At 33.7% G+C, this 27,907-nt stretch overlaps 2 protein-coding genes across 2 annotated transcripts; one reads left to right on the top strand and one right to left on the bottom strand.

The window, feature by feature from the left end:
- LOC18594700 lies at positions 1,555-7,116 on the top strand. The gene is made up of 4 exons (XM_007022327.2): positions 1,555-1,824; positions 2,886-3,178; positions 3,261-3,482; positions 6,774-7,116. Exons 1-4 carry the CDS (start codon positions 1,701-1,703, stop codon positions 6,960-6,962), a joined length of 828 nt encoding a protein of 275 aa, XP_007022389.2. The 5' UTR covers positions 1,555-1,700; the 3' UTR covers positions 6,963-7,116.
- LOC18594699 (uncharacterized mitochondrial protein AtMg00810) lies at positions 8,554-9,818 on the bottom strand. Its single transcript, XM_018124363.1, has 2 exons — positions 9,597-9,818; positions 8,554-9,369 (listed from the first exon to the last, which is right to left on the bottom strand). The coding sequence occupies exons 1-2, from the start codon at positions 9,816-9,818 to the stop codon at positions 8,554-8,556; spliced, it is 1,038 nt and encodes a 345-aa protein (XP_017979852.1).

Here is a 27,907-nt window from a genome sequence, read left to right as displayed (position 1 = left end):
AGAATCCACTTCTCATATTGGCAATGGTTGATTCCAGAAGAATGACAAAGTTGATTCAAGTGGCCTCAATGTTTGAAATTTTGAATTCTCATTCTCTTTGACAAGTAGATTTTGAGTGAGGCTATAAATACCTCCAAGAACTTTATTTCAAGGAGAGAAAAGAACCAATAAAGAAAAAAACAAAAAAAAAGATCTTCACTTCAAAAAGGACAGAAAAGCTTCCATTCTCAAGTATACACCATTCTCACTCTACAAAATCCTCTCAAAAAAGAGTATTTGTTCTTGAGCTTATTTTCCTTGATCCGCTTAATTCTCTTGTACACCAAATCTGTTGATAGGTTATACCTCCTTGAAAAGGCACATAGGTTATACTTGAACCTTGAAAAAGTAAACTTAGTTATACCTCTATTAAAAAAGGTAGATAGGTTGCGTTTTAGCCTTGAAAAGGTAGTGATCCATTGATAGGTTGTGTTTGATTCTTAAAAGGCACTTACTTATTAAAGTTACACTTGAATCTAGTTGAGAAAGACATTGGTTAGTGGATTTAAACTCTTTGTGATATCAAGGAAGAGGACATAGGTATTGAGAGGTCAAACCTTTATAAAAATTATGGTTGAGTTTTTTTCTCTATTCTCTTTCAACTTTACTTGCTCTACTTTTCTTTCTTTGTACTTATATTGATTGTTGATCTAGTTTAGTGCTTAATGTTTTTATCTTTAACAGTTTGCAAAGAAAAGTGATTTTTTTTTTGAAAAGCAATTCACTTCTTTTTAGTTGTTGTGCTACAAGCTTCTTTATCTAACACTTATATTTAAATTGTTAATGCAATTTTATTTTATAATTCAAAATTATTTTAAAAGTGATTAATTTTTACTCTCAATCAAATCATTGACTCGATCCATGACCTTAAATGATTACCTTTTACACCTCTTATATAAAATCTTAAACCCGCCACTGCACATAAGAAAAATGCACTATGATCCAAATTACACCTTATAGTTTTGACAAAGATCAGCTAACATAACATAGAATTAAGTGAGTTTGAGTTTTGTATAATCATGTAAATCCGTTTATGACATGAAATGATATGTTTCCTATAGGGATTAATCTACTTAACCCGTATATGACACGTTTATATACGTTTAATTAATCATTTCATCAAATTAACCCACATTACTCAAGGTATCTAACCCTTTTAAACTCATTTATTGAATTGATAATGCATTTTAGCCCTAAGAACTCTAAAACGTGTGAACATTTCATTCTAATTCTTTGCAGAAAAAATATGTGGTGGTCTCATTTTGTTCTAGATGTCTTAGATCACTAAAAGGATTATTTAAAACATATTACAATTAGATTCATTTGACGTGAAAGAGAAGATATTGATTTTTCCGAACAATAAATTCTTTCAATAGTAAATAAATAATATGCAGATAAATAAAGAAGCTAATTAACTAATAAAGACCACCGTCTTTGACTCCAATGCATGTTCTTTTTCATTGCTTTATAAATAAATTAGTGCAGCTTTTCACCGGTCCTTTTCAACAAATTGCCAAAAGATTCGATATGTTTTGCAGAATTATATATACGAAAAAAGAAAAAAGTTAATTACCAGAGACAACTCAGCAAGTACTAATTTCTTTTTCCACTGAAACCCCAGCAGCTCATTTTCATAGGCAAGAATTATTTTGTTGAACTCAATGGTTGGAACAGGGTTTGAAGAGATCGATCCCAAAGCATTTTTTAGTAGCAGTTCGTCGATGGAGGATTTTGGGGAACCAAGTTCCGATGGGACGAACTCCTATCAAGATCTTGAAGCAAGTTGTAAGTTTTAAATGTTTCCAATTTTATGCTTGTCTATTTGTTGATAGCTTTTATTGAATTTTATGCTTGATTTTCAGAAACTGAGATATTTTTTAATCTGCCATTCTCTTTCAAATCGAGAACTGCCCCTTCTCCCATAATTTATTTTCAGTTCCAAAAACGCCTTTCAATTTGTAAAGAAATTTTTTTTTGGGAAATTTTTTTGTTTTTGTTTTTAATTCTTTTATATATATAAATGTTTATTTTAATTAAAATTTTAATGTTTTTTTGGAGGATGACACTTTATCTCTTTTTGTCTGTTAGAATTAGTGAAAAGGGTATCATATAATAAGATTGATAAGCGTAACCGATTATACATGAATTATAATAATTCTAGCATGATCATATCTGATCACATCTGTGCCTATCAAAAGTATTGATCTTGGTTCTTTTTTTTTCTCCTTTTCCCCAAATCTTAATTTCTATGATCTTGTTATGAAATCCTCACAAAAGCCTCTTTCGCGTGTATATATATAGATATCTAAATCAATAATTCTTTCTAATTAGTAAAAGAATAAATTAATGAGAACCCAGCGACTTTCTGGAAGAGAAGAACTAAACCAAATTAGAAATTGGAATAATTCGACTCAAAATGTTTGGTGAAATTCCCCAATAAAAGTTCATATGTTCTGAGGAATCTTTAACTTTATAAGCTTTAAAAATCTGCATGTTTGTTTGTTACACTATTAGCTGCAATTCCTAACCCAAGTTTCCATTGCAGTATTTCACAACATATCGGTTACATTACTATTTACTAGGAGAATGAAATCTTTGGAAGCTCTTGCCTACCATTTCATCCCAATTGAGTCCAAGTACTTTATTGGATTTTGGGTTATCTATTTCTATCCTCCTTGCTGGTGTACAACTTAATAAACTATATTGCTATATTTTGGTTTTTTTTTTTAATTTTTAGGGACTGGTATTTGAATCGGTTTTTTTTTTTTGCAACAGGGGGTATATGCACTTAACATTGAGTCAAATGCTTAATATAACACATATCTTGTTTTTTGTTCTACTGACAGTGAAAATGGAAATTCCTTCACCGGAATTATTGAATTCTATCGATTCACTACTGTCTTTTGATCCATCAATGCTAAATCAGACAACTGGCACTCAGTTTACTGGACAACAATATGATCAACATGCAACATCTAGTATGATGGCGTATATTAATGAAGCAAACATGCACTTAGGGCAGCAAGGTTTAGATATATCCTTAAGTAGAAGGTCCAAAATAAATGATGCTGAAGTTTTGACAGATGACAAGGTTGCAAGGAAAAGACAGAGGGATAGAGATTACAGAGAAAGATGCAAGGTGAAATATTATTCCTTTTTGTTATCTTTTGTTCAGTTCTTATGGTATGTCTCATTTAAAATCTTTAATTTCTCACTTACAGAAACAGAGAATGGAAATGAAGGACAATCTAGAGGCACTTGGTGAAGAAAATGAACATTTGGAGAAGGAGAATGAATCTTTAAAGGGGGAAAATGCTTTGATGAATCAAACTTTAGAATCACAAGCAGAAGAGATTAAACAACTTAGAAATGATCTCAATAATACGAAGTTTGAGCATGAGAAGCAAAATATTCTGGTACAGATACTTTCATCAGAACTTCTAGTAAGTGCCTCTCTCTGCCTTAGTTGTTCTCTGAAGTTTTTTGTTTCCCCTTTCTTTTCCTTAATGAGATATGTCTTACTTATTTGTTTAATATAGTCTGTAGTATTATGCAGATTCATATTGGGGAAAAGATATATTTGCTTTTTCTTGATTTCTCAGGGTTAGCTAACTGATATGGTTTGATTTGTTTATAATTAATTTTTTTTGCTGCGAATATAGTGCATTTCATTAATCACCAATCACATGTCACAATGCGAGATATTAACAAAATTACATTTCAAGAACATCAGACCCCTATATCCCACATTTGTTCCCCTTGCACAGCAAGTAAGCCTTGTAAAAAACCTACCCTTGAAACAACCCATTGGGATAAAAACCAAGGGTAAGTAGAAAAGAGTACTTAACCATGCAAATCACTAGGAACATTCCCAAAACCCATCACCCGTTTGTAAACTATGAAGCTTCCTCGTCTTTTAGCAGGCACTCTTTGATTTTGCTCGGTAACTCTGCACATCTTCTCCACAACACATGATCCTCACTGTTTACTTTTACATGCTGGGCCATAAGGTGAGCAACAGGGTTCAGTCTCCTTAGGCATTGAGAAACTTTTCTGCAATTCACCTTCTCCGTATAATCAGTGCAGTCTTGAAGATATTTCCTAGAGCACCAGAAAATTTCTTCTCATTTAGCTGATTCACCACCGTCACGTTGTCTAACTCCACCTCTGTTATTCCCATATTTTCTCTACTGCATATCATCCAGGGACGGTAACTCTGCATCCTCAACCTTACCACCAAAATTAAACTTTGCTCAACCTGCCCAAATCATCTCACCATAAGCATCTCGCAAGACAAATCCTGCTTCCATAATTTTTACTCCATTATTGACAAAGATCACAGCATCAGTGTTTAATTTATTTCCTACAGCTCTTCTCCAGTGATCATGAATTCCTGTTATCATTTCTTCATTTATACCACTCAACTTGTTGGCACTCCAAAATTCCCTGCAAATGTCACACCCCATCTCCACAACAGCCATAGGATCCATTTTCTGCACTTTGAAAACCAGCAAATTCCTAGCCTTCCATAAAGCCCATAATACACAAATTATTTCTTCTGCATCCAGTATTTCAACATTCAATACAAGCCAAAGTATCCAATCAGCAGCCGAATCAAAATGCTCTTTAATATCCCGAAATCCCCGCTTAGAATAAAGACAAGGAGCTCTTGCATACTGACAATAGCACAAGCAGTGAAAATATGTTTCTACTTCCTCCACACAAAGGGACATGATGGTTCCACATTAAGCTTCCTTTGTATTAAAGCTGCCCTCGTAGGTAAAATTCCTTTAATAGCGCTCCATGTAAATAAAATAATTTTCCTAGGAACCTTAAAGCTCCACAGCTTCTTTCAGACAGTCGTTGGATTTCTATTTGAAGAGCCACTACCCATCTTAAACATATTAGAGCTTTGCAATCGATAACCAGTTTTTACCGTATATGCACCATCTTTGCTATCAAACCAAATTTGCTTATCATTAGGCATCCGAAAACTCAAAGGAATTGATATTATAAGCTGACTTTCATAATCTGCAAAGCAACTTCTAATTTTACCTTCATTCCACCTGACATAATTTTGATCAATTAACTCACTAGCCATCATATTTCCTGACGCACTATCCTCACAAACAAGCACGGGTCTAGGAGTGTCATATGGAACCCAACAATCATCTCTCACTCTGTTTTCACTTCCATTATCCACTCTCCACATCATGCCTTTTTTGATTAAGGATTGAGACTCCCTAACTTATCCAAATATAAATTGGGTTAGTCCCCATCAATGCACTTATAAAATCAGTACTAGGAAAGTATCTTTCTTTTAGCATTCTAAATGCCAGTGTGTCTTCTTTCATCTACAACTGCCAACCCTGCTTGGCTAACAATGCCAGATTATAAGCTCGTATATTCCTGAATCCCATACCTCCGCTATGTTTTGACAGACACGTGTTGCCAATTTTTCTAATGGATCTTGTGGTCCTTCTTATTCCCACCCCACCACTATTTAGCAATCACCGAGTTAATTTCATTACAAAGTGACTCTGGTAATTTGAAGCAGCTCATTATATAAGTGGGAATTGCCTGCCTGCAATGGACAACAGTTTGTTCTTCCAATTTGATATTCTCCTTGTAATCTTCTCCTTGACAAATTGGAATATCTGTTTTTTAGACCCACCTCCTATTAATGGCATCCCTAGGTATTTGCCTCCCTAATGATCATTATTCATGCCCAACATTTGACATACCATTGCTTGCTCCTCATTCCTTGTATTCCTGCTGAACACCAGATCTGATTTTTCTAGATTTATCTTCTGTCCAGATGCGATTTCATACCTTCTGAATATATCTTTTAGGACCTGAACTTCTCCCCTTGGCTCCTTAAAGTTCCCTCAACCTTTTGTATATTCTCTCTCAAAAAATGATAAAACCTTATTTTGTCTCTCCAAGAACTTATAATTTGGCCCCTCTTTAGGAATTTTTAGTATGGTAAATTTGATGGTTGTTGCTCTTAGATTCAATCAAAATAATTTGATTTTCTTTCCTTTCAAAAAAAAAAAAAATTACCTGTTTCCAATGCTTTTTTTGTTACCTTATAGTGAATTTGTTTTTTCAATTAATTAAACATGCATGTTGGCATTAATTATTATGTCAAACTACTTTTTATGTAGACAAAGAAAATGCAATTAAAAAGAAGTTCAACTAGTTACTATATATGTTGTTGTGCACATAAAATCAATTGTAAATTACAAGGATTTTTTTTTATTTCCTACCAAGCTTTTCTTTTTTAAACCTCAATCCTTTTAAAACCTTGTGTAACTTCTATTCTTTATCTTTTGAAAGAATTTATTTGTTAGACTAATTGTATTCAATATTTTATATATCCAATAAGTTTCTTTTAATCCTAAAAAGATATTTACATTTTTTTATGACTGAAATTATCATTTAATTTAACTTTAATACTCTTGTATTTAGATTTTTTTTATTAATATATCCTTTATCTTGGTTTTGTCAAAACAAAATTCTTCCCTTCACTCCCACCTTTACTTCTTAAGATTAACACTAGTAGCGACTTGAGCTCGGAAGTTTGCGTAAACTTGTTTTGTTTGTATACTTTTAAATTTTAACTGTAGCTTCTTTGTTTTTATAAAAAAATAAAAATTTTCAAAATAATAATAACAACAAATTGTTACTCACAAGTATATGTGGATCCTTATCATCTTTCGATTTCTTTGTAGGCCAACCCTGACCTTCAACATGAAAATCAAAACCTCAAAGATGAAAATGTTAGATTGAGGAATGAAGTCGACATTAAGGATTACTCATCACAGCTTATAAAGGAGAATGGAAGCCTGCGAATTGAAAATATGGTACTCAGGGTGCAAAATGGTGCTCTATGTGAGAAGATTGCCAATGATAGTTGTTAGAACAAGTAAAATTGAAGTTTACTTACTTCTATTGAATTTTTGTTGATAATGCATTTATAATACTCGTATATAATTTAATGTTATTTTCAAATATATATATATGGAGAAGGTTGATTGAATCACTGTTGAAAACAGTGTAAAGATTTCTTATGAAGCCATCACCTCCAACCATAATTTCCTTCTCTTTCTTGCTTCTGTTAATATCCAAATTCACAATACTTCCAAAATTCTATGGAGTATCAATATCTCTGTTAATACCATCGACATCATCAATCCCCAAACATGCTGCCATTGACTTCTGCACTGTAAGCTTATTTGAAATTAGAATACTTGTGTCAAAACATGCATACCTTACTCTTAGAAAAGTACACCTTTGAGTCAAAACACAAGGAATCTAAAGGTTATCATCTAAATATAAGAAGAAAGCACCTAAGCGTGAACTCATACGTTAAGACAGGGTTATAAAGGTGTATAATACACAAAAAGACACCAATAAAGAACACAAACTCAAATTCTATTGCAAGAACTACCAAACTGCGTACATGATGCAGCAACTTATTGCAAACATAGTTTATAGGTTGGAAGCTACATAGCCAACATTGACAATATGGTTTGCACCAGAGTAAGCACAAGGAACAAAATTGCAGCAATTGTAGAAGCATTTCTCCAAGATGTGCTGAAATCTTATGCCTTAATGCTGCTTTCCTGCTGTGCCAAGGCTGTTCGTAGTTTGCATTCAGCTCTGCAAATCGAAGAGAGTATTGTCGGTCACCGAGTCCTTAATTTGATAATGTTTGTGCAAAGCTTGTTAAACAAAGAGGCCACTCCTCCACCGTCACCAAGCCTCTGCTTGATTGTTGTCTTTTCCTCAGGTAAATCTGCATCTTTGCTAGTGTGGAATGAGGTGATACATCAATGCGATAGAGTCACATATGAACACTTTATGTTGAGAGTGATTGTTTGGCACGTGACCCTATGGGTTTGGTATCTTTGTACAGGAAATCCTAGGCCACTCCCCGTAGCATCATGGTGCCACCATAGTATTATCGTCAGAAAAAAAGGAAATAGCCAGGAAAAATAAAGAAACCTTTAAAAATATAAAAAGAGGAATAAGACAATAGGTAGGTCACGTGGTAGGAGGCACGTGACTTCATCTTTCTCATTTAAAGTTTGTTTTTGATGCAGGGACGTCACTGTTAGACTGTCTTTAAACTCAATGCAAAGATGGAAACCACTCTCAACACACCTCCTTGGTTTCTATCTTACAAAAGCCCAAATTTGATCTTAGATAAGCAAATTTTTCTTTACTTAAGCCCTTAGTAAGGGTGTCTGCAAGTTATTCATTTGTGTTGTAGTGTTTCACTGCAATTTCCTCATTCTTCACTATTTTTTTGATGGAGTGAATTTGACTCAAATATGCTTTGTTCCTTCATATTGCACAGGATTCTTGGTAATGGCTATTGCTAATTGATTATCAAGCCACAATACAATTCCTTCTTTCTATTTAAACCCCAAAACACCAAGAATTTTCCTTAGCCACAAAACATGATTGGCAGCAGAAACTGGCGATGTACTTCGCCTTGATAGAAGATTAGGCTAACATACCCTGTTTCTTGAAGTTCCATGAGAAAGCTACACTTCCAAATGAGAAACAAAACCCGCTTGTGTTCTTTGAATCATCAAGGCATTTTGCCCAATCGCTATCACAGCAGCCAACCAATTCTTTACTTTCATTCTTACTAAATTTAAGACCATAACCAGTGGTTCCTTTGATGTACCTAAGCACCCTTTTGACAGCGAAGAAGTGAATCTCAAATGGTGCTTGCATATGTCTCGATAACACACTTGCAAAATACATAATATCAAGCTTAGAAGCTGTTAAATATAGCAAACTCCTAATTAAGCATTTGTAAGTTGTGCTTATAGCAGTAGGAGCTTCATCATTGCAATAGAACTTTGCATTTGAGACTAATGGTGTATCAACCATTTTACAAGCTTCCATATTAAACCTTTTCAAAAGCTCCTTACTTTGATGAATGTAAATAAACTTAGGAGATGGTATAAATTCCGTATTAAGAAAATAACTCGTCTCCCCCAAATCTGTCATATTGAATTCAAGTTTCATTTGCGTCTTGAAATCATTTAAAACATAACTGTCTGGCCCTGTCAAAAGAAGGTCATTGACATAGAGCGAGACTATAAGAGTTACAAAGCCATTAATGTTCTTCACATACAAAATGGGTTCATTTATATTGCGTATGAAACCTTTTCTCACTTGATAATTGTCAATTCTCTCAGACGAGGCCCTTGGAGCTTGTTTCAACTTGTAAAAGAGCTTTAACAAGCTTGCAAACTTTGTCTTCCTTTCCCATTTACACAAAGCCTTCAGGTTGTTCAACATATATATCTTCAGTGATGACACCATTTAGGAACGCAGACTTGATATAAAGGTGCAAAATTTTCCAACTTTCCGTAGTAGCTAGAGTTGTTAAGAGTTTATAGTATCATGTCTTGTTACTGGGGCAAATATCTCAAAGAAATCAACCCCATAAACTTGTGAATTTCCTTTGACCACTAGCCTAGTTTTTAGTTTGTTTACTAATCCATGCACAACCTAGTTTTTAGTTTGTTTACTAATCCATTTGCACTGAGTTTGGTTCTATAAACCCACTTGACACCAATAACCTTCTGATTAGCAGGCCTGTCAACTAGTAACCAAGTACCATTCTTCTTGATCATTTCCGTCTCTGTGTTCTTTGCTTTCTTCCATTCATCATTCTCATTAGCCTTAGTGTAAGTTGTAGGCTCAACAATGGCAGCATTACATCTGTTGTATATATCTTGTAGTGTTCTCATTCCTCTGACAACTAAATTCTAATCTTCTTCATCATCTAATTGATTATCTTAATGCAAGAAAACATCACCAACAATGTTTAAGTTGTCTAAATTTTCAATAGTGTTCTTCTCCTAACTCCATCTAAGATCCTCATCAAATTTGACATCTCTGCACATAATAAATTTCTTGCAGTCAACATTGTACAATTGTTACCCATTGGAAGTTTCACTAAATCCAAGATGAATTGTTTCTTGAGACTTGGGATCAAGCTTAATCCTTTGTCATCATGAATTTTAGCAAAACAAGTACAACCAGAGACTTTTAGATGAGTGATAAATGGTTTTGAGCCACAACAAGCCTCATAAGCATTTTTACACTAAAGTGCTCTGGTTGGAAATAGATTAAGTAAACTCACTGCAACATTGACTGTCTCTACCCAGAAAGACTTAGACAATCCTTTCTCATAAAGTAAACAGTGAGCCATCTCAATAATGGTTTGATTCTTTCTCTCACAGACCCTATTTTGTTGAGGATTATAGGGTACTATCAATTGGTGTTTGATCTTTTTAAGAGTTAAGTAACTTTTAAATTCATTTGAGCAATTCTTTGACCCATTGTCTGTCTTTAGAATCTTTAAGGTTTGTTCAGATTCATTCTCAACTAAGGCCTTAAATTTGATGAAATGGTTGTACACTTTAGATTTTGCTTCAAAAAAAAAAAATCCAAGATAACCTTGTATAGTCATATATGAAAATAAGATATTAAAGACTACCATTCAGCAAGGAGTACTCATGGGTCCTCCAACATCAAAATGAACAAGTCGGAGCTTGTCATAGGTTTTCCAATTACTTGGCTTTGGAAAAAAAAAAGTTTGTTATGTTTTCCTAGCATACAAGTCTCACAAACATGTTCAGATGGTAATATGCTTGAAATACCTTTAACAAGAGGCATAATTAATGTGACCTAACCTTCTAGCCAAAGCTCAGTATCACTAGCTCTACTATAGTACTCTTTATGCTCAATGTTCATCTAATCTGAAGAGTAGTGTTATTCTTCATTTCTACAATTAACATTTTCTCACCAGCGAGATCAAAGATTGTGCAAAACTTATCTTTAAACAGCAAGTCATGATGATTTTCAGGAAATTGCCCAACGCGGAGCAAGTTTTATGTTACCTCAGAAATTTAATACATCTTTGATAAGAACTTTGTCCTAGATGAAGTCTCCACTGCTATCGTTCCCGAGCCAATGATCTTTGAATAAAGTCTATTGCCAATCTCCATTTTTGCCTTGAAGTTTCTATTGAAGGTAGTAAAGATTTGATCATCTCCTATCATGTGATTGGAACAACCATTGTCTATTAACCATAAGTTTTTCCTTTTTGCAACAACAGTAGTGTTGGCCATGAATAAGAGTTCATTAGCAGCTTCAATATGATCTGCAACAACTACCTTTTCATCTATTGCAACACCTTGTACTTTGATATGTTGACTAATAGAACTTATCGGATACAAATTGAGGTTAATTAGAGTGTTTAAAAGTGATGAAGGGTGGACGGAATATTCTGGAGTAAAATATTCTGCACAAGAAGCAATAACAATTAAATAATAATATTTTTTTTATTGAGGATGAATTAACGATATAAAAAGTGATTCGAAAGTGAATCGAGGCATAACAAGACATTTTGGGTGCCTAGGAGACAAGTGAAAAATTTAGAATAAAATAATATTTTATTAATAAAATAATATTACAATATTAATATTTTATTCAGTGTCGAAATTTTTCATGAAGAAAGAGTATATGGTCAATCTAAGTGGGGGAGAAAAAGAACGAGGAAATTTCAAAAAAAAAATGATGTTAATGGAGCCCACGTGTCTTTATTAAATAAAGCTAGCGTGGGTAATTAAATATTTAAATATTACGATAATACCATGTTGAAGCATAACTTGATATTTTATTGATACAAATGTTAAGGAAGACAAATGGAAAGAAATTGGAATTAAAAGATTGTTGGAGGATACAATTAAAAATGGTGAAAACCTTAGAGGGCAAAATGGTAATTTTACCATTAGTTTGGTCAAAGCTTCAAGAGGAAGCTTTGACTCTTCATCGTTTGGAAGCTTTGACTCTTCATCCTTATCCCATGACCGGTTCTTATCCACCCAAAAGATAGTTTCTTCTTCTCCTTCATGCTCCCACACCATTTTCATGCTCCCGCGCCATTTTCACCCTTACCACCATGCATTTGAAAGGAAAAATAGAGAGAATCGGCTAAGGAAAGAAAAGAGAGAAAAGTGGAAGCCTTGGATATTGAGTGATTCAAGAGTAATAGAAGAAATATCAAATGGGCCTCAAGATTCAAGAGACATAAGGTAAGGATTTTTGTGTTTTAAGCTCACGATTGGTTAAATTTTTGGAGAAATAATGTGTGAATCATTTTGGCAGCTTGATGATTAATGTTTTGAAGGAACAATGAAGTGTATGTGCGGGTCAAGCAACCATAAAAGTAAAAAAATAAAAAACGAATGATGTTTTAAATATAGTTGAGAAATCTTGAGAAATAGTTATTGTTATGTAGTTGAAAAATTGTTAAGTTTGTATGGCATGTTATTTGAAAGAAATGAAAAAAAAAAAGAATGTGGATGGAGGATTGAGAAGTAAAGTATTGAAAGTTAGATAGATAAGGATGTATGTAAACTTAGAAATAATTGAGTGAAAGTGAGAATGAGTGTCACTGCCATATATGTGGGTTATGTGTGAAAATATAAGACAAATTTGAACGAAAATGGCTAGAAAAGGTTAATATAGATGTTAGAGTCATAAATAAGTTGCTGGTAATTATAATTTAAAAGATTATGCAAGTGAAGGATAAAGACAACTTTGGTAAAAATGTGTGAAGATATAAGTTAGTTGAATAAGGATTCATGATTGAAGGAAAAAGAGAAGTAGAAATGATGTACACTAAAGATATTGAATTTGGATTGTTGCTACGAAGTGCCAAAAGTAAAGAGAATGTACTGTGGTGGTGTGTCGAAGGAAATAACGAGCAATCGGCAAGTAGAAATAGCTAGATACGCCTCTGAATAAATAGCGATGTAATATCCCGCTATAGTACGGTGAGTGAACTTGCATTTAAAAGGTTTTGAACAAATGCATATGTGTTGAATGAAATGCTAGAATATCCTTGGTTGACTCTTTTCAAATTTATGCACGGGAACAAGCTTTTCACAAGTGATACTTCTATGTTTTAAATGTATAATGTGATGAATTACGTATTTGAAATATTGTGTTGAATTGCCAATTGATTTGTGGCATGTGATGTAATGTTATGCAAAGATTCTTGTTACATGTTGTTACGTGTGCCATGCATTAAAATGTAATGTTGAATGATAATTGTAATCGCGTGTGTGTGGTATGGGAGTGCACATGCTGGTGATGACGGGTGATTCCAACTATGTGCGGTGTGGGAGTGCACATGAGCTGATGACCGGTGGGTGATGATTCCAACTATGTACGGTGTGGGAGTGCACATGAGCTGAAGACCGGTGTGTGATGATTCCAGCTATGTGCGGTGTGGGAGTGCACATGAACTGATGATCGGAGGATGATGATTCCAACTCTGTGCGGTATGGGAGTGCACATGAGTTGATGACCGGTGGTTGTATACATGTTTACACTTACCATAGAAATGTTAGAGAGAATATTATGTGATTGCATTGAATGTTGAAAGTTAAACTCCCAAAATGTTTTAAAATGAGTTGAAAAACAACATGACATCGAGTTTTGTTCATAATATAAAAAAATTACATTTTTTTTAAATGAGTGCATCATGTTTTCGAAGACTTTCTGTATCATATGCTTGTTCCCTTCCTATGTTCACTCACTGGGTTTATACTCACTCTTTTTAACTTCATATTTTCAGATTTGGAGGTAGTTGGGAACTAGATTAAAGTGTCCATTTGTATTCGCCATTTGGTAGGTACCATGGCATCCAGTAGCGGTACCCACGCTCAGAGTCACTCCGCTGATGTCAAGGTCTTTTGCATGTGTATATAGTTACTTAAATGTAAATCGTGAGATTGTTGTGCACTCTATATATTGGTTTGATTAACCATGTCGTTTAGGGTTGATGAATGATAACCCTATTTTGGAAACGTTATATATATATATACTTAGTTCTCACGATTTAATTTCGAAAGAATATTTATTAGAAATTATGACTTTTAGATCTTAAAGAAAGAGAAGCTTCCTTAGGCCTGGTGGGCTATGCCTATTGGGCCCTTGCGCCGGTCGTGGCCTAGGATTAGACTGTGACAAAGTTACTATCAAAACCTAGGTTTAGTCGAGTCTTAGGAATTCTCATGTCAGTCAGTGAAGTTGTCGGAGTTAATGTAGAGTCTTGTTTATGGTTTCTACAGCACAACTCATAGACAAGAAGCTATATAAACTCCCATTCCTAGTGACCTACCCTTATGCTAACATCATATAAAGGTCATAAGTGGTGCCGTCATCCGAGTTTGAGATGCCACCCGAGACATGAACTATTGTTGGAAAGATTTTAAGAAAATGCTCCTAATAAAAGGTTAATGTAATGACATATCCCTCCGAATAAGGATGGAGGAAAGTGGAGTTGGACTGATAGGTTCGTAATAACTTATTCATTTGGTGAAGTTATAATTTGAACCCATGATTGTCAATGGGAAGAAAAAATTAAATGACTATGGATCGTATTTGATATCAATATAAAGGAGCGCGTGTGATAATAGTAATAAGGGGCATACTTTGATTGAAATGAATAGTGATTGTTGCAATTCACTTAAAGTTTATAAATCTAAGCATTGAGGGAGGCATAAACCAATATTTATGTGCACGAAGGTAAGTGCACTATAATGATTGAGCTTGCAATGCTCACATATAAATGGTGTTGGGCTTTTGAAATATTTTATAAGCATAAGTGTAGAATAAGTGTATAGCAGCTTAGGTGGAGCTAGTTTTGATTTGAATTAAGTGACTGTGAGATCCCAAGGTTTGATTTGAACTATTATGGTTTATAGTTATAAGTACACGAATTAGTTCAAGGGTGAAAATAAGAGATTATTATAATTGATGTGTGGTCAAAAAGTAAAAGGCTAGTAAACAAATCTGCTCTAAGGATGAACTTGAATTTTGCTATGCTTAGCGAGAAGCCAAAGGATTAAAAGACTAGTTTTGGATTTGGTAGCTTGAAGTTTAGTGACTTAGAAATGTTGAATCTAGTCTAAATGCTACATAGAGTTCTATATTTAAGTTTGATATACAAATTGTTTTAAAGATCAATTTAAAAGTCTGATTAGTTTAGTATGAGATCTATGATATAAATGAGTAGCCTTGAATGTGATCTCCCCAGAGGTAAGAGATTTAGAAAATACCGATTTTGGGATAAGTGCTAAGAGGGAGTTCTTACATTCTAAGTTTAGGAAATTTTGATCTTATGACTGTGAAGGCGAAATGCAATAATTAAGTAAATTATCCACTTTATAAATGTGATTGGTTAAGGATTGATGGAAAAAGTCAAGATCTCAACGATAAGTGGTTTATAATTTGATACATGTGGCTAAGAGTAAATTTGGAAATCATTGCTTGACCAAGTTTGTATTAAATGTTATGGTAAAGGAATATGATTGCTAGTAGTGAAATATGCCTAAAGGATGATTTTGGCATACCACAAAAAGTGAAACATATATGCTGAAATTAATGTTTCGATTGCGTACTTGTGGTAAAAAGTTAGTTTTGCTAATTGTGGTACAGACTTAGAGGAAAGCCATACGATTGAGAATGATTAAGGTAGTAGCCTTAAGGGTAGGAGAATTGTTTTGATAAAGTGAATTTCCAACAGCTGTAGCACCGCAGTGCTGACTGCCCAGCTCTTAGCGCTAAGAACATCTTATGTTTAGGAAGCAAAAACAAGATGTGAGTGGCATGGAGACGGATTTGCGAGTGGAGTTATGGTCATTGGACTTGATGTTAAGCTTTGTTAATTGGAGTTTTAAGGTTTTGGAAAGTATTTATATAAATGAATTGAGAAGTTTCTTTATTACCTTATATAAGGGTATGTAAGTAAAAGGGGAGTTAGAGAGTTCTTGAGATAAATTGCCATGTGAAGTATTAAGATAAACATTACACAGACTAAAGTCAAATCCTAAGAAATAAAAGTGACAAGAGACTAAGCCCTATTAAAGGCTAAGGAATGAGTGAATGAAAAGTAAGATAAATGATGGGAGAAATATGGATATTGTTATAACGAGCATAAGAAGTTTAAGTATAATCAATGCAAATATACTAAGTTAGATGGTATGATCCAAACTAAGAACACAGACACCTTGGAAGATCTTAAAATAATGCCCTCAATGAGCTAAATTGTTATCAGGCATACATTGAATTGTTAAAGCTATGAGTGGCTTTGAAGATAAGCCTTTGATTGTTTAAGTCCTCAATGAAATCTTATTAAAGGATGTGTTTAAGCATTTTGGGAGTGTATTGAAAAGCATAAGAACAATATACTAGTTTGACATACTATAAGAGGTTGAATTTGGATGGCCATGAGTGGCTTGTGAACAATCAAGCAGTGTATAAGTATATGCTCATAAAGGGAGCTATGATTGGTAGATAAGGGTGGAACCTTAGAATTTCATTGTCATAGTTATGAGATTATATTTTGTATAATATGATATAGCATAAAACTTCAACGATGAGATAGTGTTCACTGCTTTAGGCATTGAACTGTAAGTTATGGACTTGTATCCACCTTGTGGACACCCTAGTGAGATAAATTCAAGAAATTTTTCATAATGAGAAAACATTAAAGCTCAAAGAGCAAATGGCTATCTAGTCAAGTTGGGGCTCGTGATTGATATATCACATAAGTATAAAAATGTGTTGCAAATATAAAGATGTTTTGAAATGTTGATTTGAGACAATGATTATCTTGCCATTATGCATACCCGATGAGGATGCAGTCTCGATATACTTGTAGACACAAGGCATAAATTGTGAAATGTGCTTCCCCCACAAGTTTCAAATTATTTTCAGTAATTATCATGGTAAAGTGCTTGTTAAGGGAAGGCAAAGGTTGAATTGTGCTTTAAATGCTTAGAGAACGATGGTGATATGGTCTGATTAGATGATACTACCCTTGGTGAGGGATAGAAATACACTATGGAAATTGTAAAAATCTACTTAGAAAAGAGATGATGATTTGAGATTTCAAGTATTCAGATACCAGTAAAGACTTTGGTAATGAGCTACGACTTAGAGGCATGATATTAGAATATGAATTTTGGCTAAGAAAAATCGACTATTAAGACATGTGGTGTTTTGGGGATGGTGCCAATTAGTGATTGACTCTGGTATGAGAATAGAACACATAAACGGTTTTGAGTATTCCCCACATGATGGTGAGCATGATCCAATTAAACGTAAGAGGAGATGATTTTAAACTAAATTTAATGGTTAATTTAATATTACAAGTGGTTTATTGAACTTGCCATGCCTAAGATTACTTGAAGTTGAAATTTTTGGGATAATTATATATATATATAATTATATATGTATATATAATTGGAGTAGACAATTAGATCGATAGCCTGTTCGGTCATTGGTTAACAATAAAAGATTATTAATAGAAATGTCAAAGTGAAAATGATAGACATTGAAACGGATGAATGACCGACCGATTTAAGCCAATCTTATATTGCTGAAGGAGGATTAGGTTTCGCCTAAATAGTTATGACATGAGATAAGNATATAAATACTTTGTTCTCACTATTTAATTTTGTAAGAATATTTATTAAAAATTATGAGTTTTAGATCTTAAAGAAAGAGAGGCTTGCTTGGGCTTGGTGGGCTATGCCTATTGGGCCTTTGCGCTGGTCATGGTTCAGGAATTAGGTTGTGACATCTATGTGAGCACTTTTGGCTTTGCACACATTCTCTACATGTCCATGTTGGTTACAAGACTTATATTTGACACTAAGCCTATACCAACAGAACTTAGCAATGTGAGTTTTCTTTTTGCAATACTAACATGGATATTTTTTACCTTGTTTACTTTGCTTCCCATCTCTAGTTTTTCTTTCTTTGTCTTTATTGTTGCCTTCGACCCCTTTTAAACCCCCACAATAGACTCTAAAATCCTTGGTTCTTGATGTCAAAGCATTCTTTATTGTATTTTCATGCCTGATAGCCCTTCTTTGTTCTTAGGTTTGCAAAGCATTTATAAACTCAATTACTATGAGCTGAGACAAGTCCTTTGAGTCTTCCAAAGAGTATATTTGGCTTCAAATTTCTTTGGTAAACTCATAAGTATCTTATTCATTATTCTTTTCTCTGTTAAGTCTTATCCCAAAAACTTAAGTTGATTCATAACCTTCATTAATTTGTCAAAATAACCTTTAATACTCTCATCTTCCTTTATCTTCAACACTTCAAACTCTCTCAACAAATTAAGTATTTGTATTTGTCGAGTCTTGTCACTCCATGAACTTTTCTTTCAACTTTTCTCAAGCTTCTTTAGGTGCTTCACAAGCCATAATTCTTGTGAAGATTAAGTCAAACATAGCCAAATGAATACAAGAGAGAGCCTTGTATTGTTTTGCCACTTCTTCACTATGTCACTTCAATTAAGCAATGGTTTGATTTGTTTGTGTTAAAATAGAAGGTTCTCCCCAAACTTCTACAACCTCCCACAAATCAAAGGCTCAAAGATAAGTTTTCATTTTTACACCCCAAATAAGGTAGTCATCTTGAAAAGATTGCAAGAACATTGAAACTTGCAAATGCCATTGGAGCTAAGTGAGTTGCATTTGAAGAGAAAAGGAATTAAAATATAAGAGATTCTAGTTTTCTCAAAAAATAATAGAGAAACTAAGGTTCCTTAAGGTTCTTTACAACTCAAATACCATGTTTAAATAGGCCAGAAAATAAAGCTTGAGAGAAAATTTGTTTTTGAACTAGAAGAGGGAGAAAAATATCAAAATTGAAACATGGTGCAAAACACGGTTTTCTCTTCACTCATTTTTTTTTTGTAATGTTGCTTTCATGAGAGAGAAAATGACTAAAGACTAAAAACATGAAATAAAAAAAGATAGGAAATAACGGCTTGGTGAGCAATTCGAAGTTTGGTACCTTGTACAAGAAATACAACTAGGCCACTGCATGTAATGCTACTATATCATTACAACCAAAAAAAAAAAGAAACAACAAGGAAAAATAAAGAAACATTAAAAAATATATAAAAAAAAAAGAATAAGGCAATAAGTAGGTCACGTAGTAGGAGGCGTATGACTTCATCTTCCTCATTTAATGTTTGTTTTTGGCTTGGGATTACATTGCTAGACAATGCTCAAACTTAATGCGAAGAAGGAAACCATTCTTAACATAACCCCATTCCTTTTATTTGGCTCACATGAAAAACCTCGACTTCTTCTTTTTCTATTTACCTACCATGGTGACATCTAATTTTCATGATTTTGTAAGACATTAAGGTTTTTTCTTCTTTTTATTTTTATAGTTGATATTTGCAAGAAGCTTGATGCACGCTCCTTTCGGGCTCATGGGCAAGCCAGCTCAATGGCGGACAAGCAAAAAGGGCCATGGCTCAGATTTTTCCTTAAGGCAATGTTTTGGTGCATAAGCAGTGCACGAGACTTAGGTGCGAGATTGGAACACAGACAATGTGCAGGGCACAAGCACAGGATGGATGCGTGAGGCGTATGCTGCATGACCTAAATAGCTTGTTGGGTTCACAGGAACCGCTAGCCTAACTAATGGGATGGTCATTTCTGACTGTTAGAGAGGAGCCTTAAGGTGCATCTATGTGGCCCACCAGTGGTCAAATTTGTTCCTAGCCATTAAAAACAATAATGTAACAACTTAGAAGGGCCCCTAGGCTATATAAACCCCTTGAGCCCCTTATTTGTAACTAATGACTCTTTTACTGATCTTATGCTTAATAAAACTTTCTCATTTGTTTCCAAGAACTTTGAAAGCTCTATTTACTACTTAGTGTGCTTACCAAACGATTTTAACCTTGACTAATTGAAAAGACTGCTTGCCTTTCTAAGAAACCTTGAGTAAGGCAAAGGCAAGGTTGCACAGGTCAAGAGAATACCCCCATGACATGTGTGGCTAAATGAATAAAAAGAGGATTTTCTTGCTCCATAGAGACAATAAAGAAGAGATAAGTTTATTCAACAATTAAAATTTTTTTTAGAGTAGATTCCTAAAGCAGTATTTTATTGTGTTGTTTAATTGTTGTGAATTTTAAGTTTTGAGCAAAAACTTAAGATATGAACTTTATAAGTTTGTTTATTTCTTGTATAGTAGATTTTATTTAGTTTTCCTATGGTTTTTTCCCTCTACACTAGAGGGTTTTCACGTATATTTGGTCTTCTTTATTTTTTTATTGATAACTACAACATTTACCAATTTATATATCATTTGGTTAATTGGCTTGTATTTATTATCTTATGATTACGGTTGGTTCTTCTCTATTTGCTATGGGCATTCTGATATTGTGTTATAACAACTGGTATCAAAACAACTTATCGTTTTAAGTCATGAAGGGTGATTTGGGTTCCATGATGCAATTGACAACTTCAAATTACTCAAGTTGGAAGCCAAAAATGGAAGAGCATCTATATTGCTTTCATACGGTATTGTGTGCTATAGCTATGTCAAAGGATATGCTTGATGATGATTGGTAAAAGTTAGGCAAAAAGAGGTTGGGCACCATTAAAAAGTGGGTTGATATTAGTGTTTTTCACCGTCTAGTAGAAGAAAGAGTTTGGGAAAAATTAAGTGCATAGTATGAAAAGAAGATTACTCAAATCAAAATCTTTTGTGACTAAAAAGATTGTTAATTTGAAATACGAGAGACGAACAGAGGTTGAGCACTTGTGTGACTTCGAAGATTTGGTGAATCAACTTTCTACTATGAAATTTACTTGGATGATGAATTGTCAGCGTTGTTTCTTCTTAGTTCTTTGCAAGATTGTCGTGACTCGATCTCATGCTATGACTAGTGTGAAGGCCCAATAGGCATAGCCCACACAAGCCTCGTAATCTCATATATTTTGTACAAGCCTTATATTGAACATTTATTCCTTGTTTCAATACATAATAATCATTTCATGATTTTCATTTCCCAATAGATCATTATAAGGCATAACTTCTACTAAATTTTCCATTTCTTATTTCTCAAGTAAGTGTGTGTGTGTATGTATATGTATATACAACTCAAAAATAGTAAGTGCTAGGCCAATTCAAGGCTACATTAGACAAGTGGTAACACCCATACTATAGACAACACAAAATACACATGATTAGACAAATAAGTTATGACTAGTGTGGTGGTGCGGCTATGAAATGCCATATGAACAACCTACCAAAAGGATGGTGAGTGAGGTTCCACGTTAGAATCTACAATCCAACTACTTTTAGATATGAAAATGAAAACATAAAATCTTAAAAGGGTGAGTACAACGTAGTGAGGGATAATGGAGGGGAACGAGCATCATACGAGAGAACATTTCATAGTCCAATTTTAAAAAGGTGAGTACAACCATGTTAATTTTGCTTTGAAACCATGCAATTTACGTTAAAAGTCCAATCCATGATGCACATGTCTCAAATTCTCGTAAACACATATCATACAATAATTAAATCAAGCATTGAAACATTCCATAGTCCAAATCAAGCATTCTAATTTTAAAACAATTCAAAATGGGGCAATTTTGGCAAAAATAAGGCGAAAGTATTGATACTTTATCAACAAGTATTGATATTTTTAGTACAGAATGCCTTCGAAAACCATTTTGTTCAAAAAGTATCAATACTTGTTCATGAAGTATTGATACTTCATTCAAAATCGGTAAATTTCTGACAATTTGGCCTTTCAAAACCTGTCCAAACCTTTATCTTTTGATAATCATATCTATTGACACATATTTCATTATTCAAAACAAATATTTGACACTAAAGCTTAGGAAACATTTCATACTTTCAAACAATCACCATTAATGTAAAAACTTATAAGAGCTTATAAAGAATCCATATAACTCACTTGGACAAACTCATTTTTAGTATAGCATACTTAAGAAGTACTAAGGTTTACCTATGGAATACTACTCCATGGAATAGTGATATTTCCACCTCATTATCATGGGCAATGAGCAGGTAACTAACCCATCATATGTCTATATGGTCTAACGCACTTAGCCACTAGATTTAATTTAAGTCATGTGCTCTACTCCACCATACATGGCTAGCACCATTTCTTTCTTTGCTACCTAGGGCTACTCCATTACTTGTAACATCTAGCGAATATTGTTGCCAGTATAGGTCTTTACTTAAGAGCTCTACCTTAAAATGTGTTTAACAATAGCCATTTACAACTTCCCATTATTCAATCATAAGGCATGAGGTCTCAACCACCATGACATCCATCATACATACTCAAGGTCTTCATAGTTCAGCATACATACATATACATATATTCATAATTTACATATAATTCACATGTAGGAAACATTAGTACAAGTCATTTGCACTTTTCATTTAGAGCATAAACATATAAAATAACAAAGGCATGTTCTCATGCACACTTTTTGAAATATTGAGCACAATCATATTTCAAACATTTCATGCATTCTTTATCAAACCTTTTAAATGCAATCCCTTACTTTAGTGTTACCTCTACACAAGTAAGACAACCTAGTGCTCTTTTAACTAAGGCCCGTTAAAGCTCTAATGGAATCTAAAACAAGAAATAAACATAATTAATACATATAATTAACAAGTACATTTTATTTCTCTACGAACTCCTTAGATCCACTTTCTACCCATAAATCTTATCCTACACACCATACCCATTTTTCCTCAACTTTTGGTTAGCTCATAACCTTTTCAAGTTTTTAACTCACTTCACGCATTGCTCATTCCTAGCCAACACTTACCTTGGTGAGCTTGTCTCTCAAGATCCACATAAAAAACTTTGAAACCTAAAAGGAATACCCAAATCTCCTTAGAGAGAAAACTTAAATATGAAACCAATAGATAGAAATACTCAAAGGTTGAAATCCTTACATTGATTGGTGTAAAATCCAAGTTAAACCAAGCTTGAACCAATGTGAGAAAGTGTTGGAAGAGGATAGAGAAGTTAAGGTTCGATATGAGAGAAAAATGCAAATGGCATTCAGCCCGAGGTAGTTTATTTTTTAACTTTCTAACTCCAATATTGATACTTTTAGGAAAGTATCAATACTTTCCATGTGGCCTGTCCTTATTTAACACACCCAAAGTACTAAGTATCAATACTTTTCGCACAAAATGTTTCCTAAAGCATTCTACTTTCAAAATATCAATAATTTTTACGCAAAAATGCTTCCCAAGGCATTCGACCTTTTAATTATCAATACTTGTTCTTCAAGTATAGACACTTTTTCATGAAAACACTATTTTTTCCCAAAACTTATACTTTTTGGTTCTAACATTCCTCATTTGTCCCATTTAACTTAAAACCTTTCAAAATTGTAGATTTCCAAGCAATTCTTTCCATGATCTTTCAAATTTAAAGTTTTTCTCAAACTCACTAACTAAGTTACCATTTTATTTTCACATAAAAATTGAGGGGTTACACAGATAGTTAGGAAACATTAGTTGTGACTATTAGTAATTTTATTCTAGATGACAAGTTGACCTTGGATATGGTAAAGTATAGCATGTTTAATGAAGAAGCAAGACAAAAGGATATGGAATCAAGACTAGTCAAGCTCTTGTTATAGAGCATATGGAGAGAACTAAAAATAGAGGCAAAAACTTTAGAGTTCGTAAAAATTCCAAAAACAAGTCAAATTCCAAGGATTTAATGAAGTGCTACCATTGTGGCAAAGCTGGTCATATCAAGTGGAATTGTAAGATCTTGAAACGAGAGATAAAAGGTGAAAAAAGCAAGAAGAGTTTAGATGATAACAATGTTGTAGCAATAAATTTTGATGATAATACAATTAATTTGGTTTGAACACATGGTGATTGGAAATGAAAGTTGAGAAACATTGGTATTGCGACTATTAATAATTCAACTCCAAATGACAAGTTAGGCTTGGGGATGGTAAAACACAGTTGGGAAACATTAGTTATGACAATTAGTATGGTTTAAATTTTCTATGGTGTTTTTGAAATAACGCTTGTAAGCTCTACCTTTTTTCTATTTTCTTTGGATTGTAAATTATTTTCTCATTTTAATCCCTTCGAATGTTACTTGAGGTTTCTTAATAAATTACGTATTTCTTATATAGTTTATAAGATAGTGATTAGGAAAAGATTTATGTAAAATTAATAAAGATGGAGACTTAAGCACCATGATGAACTACAAAGAAATTACACTCAAAGACTTCTGAAGATTATGTATACAATTATCTAGGATCTAGACCAACTAGTTTCCTTTGATGGCTCAAGAAAATTAGGCTAGATCAAAGCCCATAATCATCTAAGTAGTAAGCACATGATACATTTGTTTTTATGCGATATTTGTAAATGCTACACATGAAATATAATGAGACCTTAAAATCAATAACTAATAAGTCCCTCTGTCACAACCCAAATTCTGGGCCATGACCGGCGCATGGGCCCAATGGACATAGTCCACTAAGCCCAAGGAAGCCTATTAATCTGTCATGTTCATCATTCTATCATAAACTGCTAAGTCATATTTCATAATTTAGGATCAAAATAATATTGAACATTGCCATCTCATACTGGCATACCAAACAAGTGTGTATACATTGTCTACAACATGTTTCTTAATAATTTACATTAAACTTGTCTATACACAACAAAAAAATACTCGACTTCCAGCGGAAAGACTCGGACGAATGTACAGCTACTGAATGTCGAGACACCTACCAAAAGTGGACACAAGTCTACAAAGGCATCTCGTCCTAGTTACCGGCTGCCTCGTGATCTGAAAACATGAAGTTGAAAATGGTGAATATAAACCTAGTGAGTGAACAAGGAAGAGAATAAGCATACTATAGGGAATAATTTAAAATCATGATGCATTTGTTTTAAAACAATGCAACTTAATTTCATTCATATTAAAACCCCCTCATTAAACCCTTATATGATTAATCACTTGGTAATGAAGAACCCATACATAGCCAATAATTTGAAAAGTGAAGGCTTCAGTGATACACCAACAAGTCAAATGCAACGACAAATCTTTGTTGCAGCGAGAATGAATTTTCGCTGCAGCGACGTTGGGATTTAAGTTATTAGCCGAATGAGGGTTTCTCTCAAAATTTCATCATTTCAAACTTAGTTAGATAATCCCCAAACATGTTGGAAGTCCATACTCCACTAGGGTTTAAATGAAATGGAAAAGTATGGCAAAACCCACAAGATAGCAAAATGAACAAAAGGTTTCTTGCTGCAGCGAGATTCTTTCTCACTTCAGCAAAATTCAGCTGATGAAACAGAGAGTTTCTCGCTGCAGCGAGATTCCTTTTCGCTGCAGCGAAAAGCTACAGTGACTATCTCGCTGCAGCGAGATTCATTCTATCTACAGTGAGAACCAGTTCTGGTGAAAGGCCCTCAAACCCGAGAGTTTCTCATTGCAGCGAAATTCAATCTCGCTGCAGCGAGAAACAAGGCACCAGCAAAAATCCCTCTTTCCCTCAAACAAAACCCACCCTATTCACATGACCAACACAACATGAAACTCATATAGTTTCCCCAAAGTTTAACATGTCAAATCTCACAAGCAATTCAACCATATACCATAATATGAACTTTCTATAACTCACACATTTACATATACATACATCATCATCATGTGTGCACTCCCTACTCGCACACTCCATCATCGTCATGTGTGCACACTCCCTACTCACACACTCAATCATCATCATGTGTGCACTCCCTACTCGCACACTCCAATATTATCACCCAACCTCATTCATCAAAGCACAACACATTTTCATAAAATATATACATACATACCAACATAATAATCAACACATGGATTCATCTTTACACACGTTTTCCATTTCACACTATCAAAAACATTTAATCAAGGCTTGTTCCCTAGCACACATTTTCAAAGACAAATTTGATAAAATCATTCATATTCCCGAATCAAGTTTGAAATGCAAGTCCACTCACCTTAGTAGCTTTGAAACTTTGAAATTCTTTCCAACAATTTCCAAGCTATTTTAGGGGCTTTCTTTCTCTTTCTCTCTCTAAACACCTAGCTAGTGAGAGAGAGTATGAAAACATGATTTTTCAAGGGTTTTAAAGTGAGAGGATGAAAGAGCACAAGGGTTTATGGAAGGGTACACCAAAAGTATGAAAATTGGAGCTAGAGAGAGAAAGTTATGGAAGCTTGAAGAAAACTCCCATGGAGGAATTGAAGAAACGTGAGAGGGAAGAAGGAAGAAGAAGACATGCTGCTGGAAATTTCAAGAAGCTGCTAGAAGGAGAAGATATTTATAGCCTAAGCTTATCCACTCTCTTAGAAATTACGAAAATGCCCCTCCACAAATTAACTTATTCTCCTCTCATATTTTATGCAATCTTTTTACTCTTTTAACATTGGGACAAAGTCCATAATGGTCTAGAAATGCTTGGGTTCATGAAAACTTAAAAATTCTAACCTGAGGTGCAAAATGACCATTTAGCCCCTACCATGAAAATCATCAAAATTTTTATTTCCTTGCCATTTCACCCATATTTTCATCATTCATTTATGCTTTAGGCCTACTTAGGCCATAATATTATTTAAAACTTACTTTTATGGGCTTACTAAGAAAATGATGAAATTACCCATGATCAGGGATATCGCGTATATTACTAACTATAAGTCTATAAAAGTCAAGGTCTCACACCCTCATTAAATATTGTCACATTTTTTTAACATGATTAAATTGCCTTCTGTTATCATAGTAAAAACTAGAGTTTTTTTTATCATTGACTTATTAAGTCACTCAAGGTCAACTTTAAAAAAAAAAACATATGTTTATGCTATGATAAATGGGTCTTACTTAACTAACTTATATGATTTTGTTGAGTTATTCATGACCATATAGTGTTTGAGGCAATCATTAGACGAAACATATATGATATATTTAGACAAAAAGTTGTCATCTAATGGATCTAGGAGTTATAGTGGATGTAATTGATAAAATAAGTTATCTACCTAATTTAATATATCATGATTTGTTGAGTCACTCAAAGTTGTGGTATATTAAATGAGATCTTAATTAACCCACTAAGAAATTAAAAATGTTTTGATTTAATATTAAGGGCTATTAGTTTGAATAAATAGTGGTTGTAACCAATAAAATTAAAAACCTTAATTGTCACATCCCATTTTATGGTGGGATATGATCGGCACATGGATCTAGACAAGTATAGCCTGTTAAGCGCAAGCAAACCTTATTCCATTCATTCATTAAACATTCATAATCATGTGCAGAAAAATACATCCAATCATTCATATGCATAATTGTAATCATATGCATGCAACCGTAAGCAATATTACATAGTTATGGAGCTTCTCAACATAAATAGGGTAAGTGCAATCATCTCATGTATCATCAAAGTGCCATAATGTCATGCATAGTATCATATAATCATTTATCAACACCCTTAAGTGTCCATATAGGCTCTCGAGCCACCTTTGCACATTTATCCATAACATTCATAAAGTAAAATGCCAAACATAGGCTACATCATCATGAATGTGTTCATTATCCATAAACATAAATAAAAATAAAGACCAACTTGTCAACGAAACATGACTTGACCTTTAAGCTGCAAGTGGTTGCTAGATCACTATAACACCTCGTACTTTGCTATGTTGACTAATATACCTTATCGGATGCAAATTAAGGTTAATTAGAGTGTTCAAAAGTGCTGAAGGGTGAAAGGCATAGTTTGGAATAAAATATTTTGCACGCGAAGAAATAATGATTAAATAATAATATTTTTGTTGAGGATGAATTAGTGAGATAAAAAGTGATTTGGGAATGAATTGGGGCATAATAAGACATTTAGGTACCAAGGAGATAAGTGA

Source organism: Theobroma cacao, chromosome 7, assembly GCF_000208745.1.
Source record: "Theobroma cacao cultivar B97-61/B2 chromosome 7, Criollo_cocoa_genome_V2, whole genome shotgun sequence".
Taxonomy (NCBI): Eukaryota; Viridiplantae; Streptophyta; class Magnoliopsida; order Malvales; family Malvaceae; genus Theobroma; species Theobroma cacao.
This window is presented reverse-complemented; position numbering and strand designations above follow the sequence as displayed.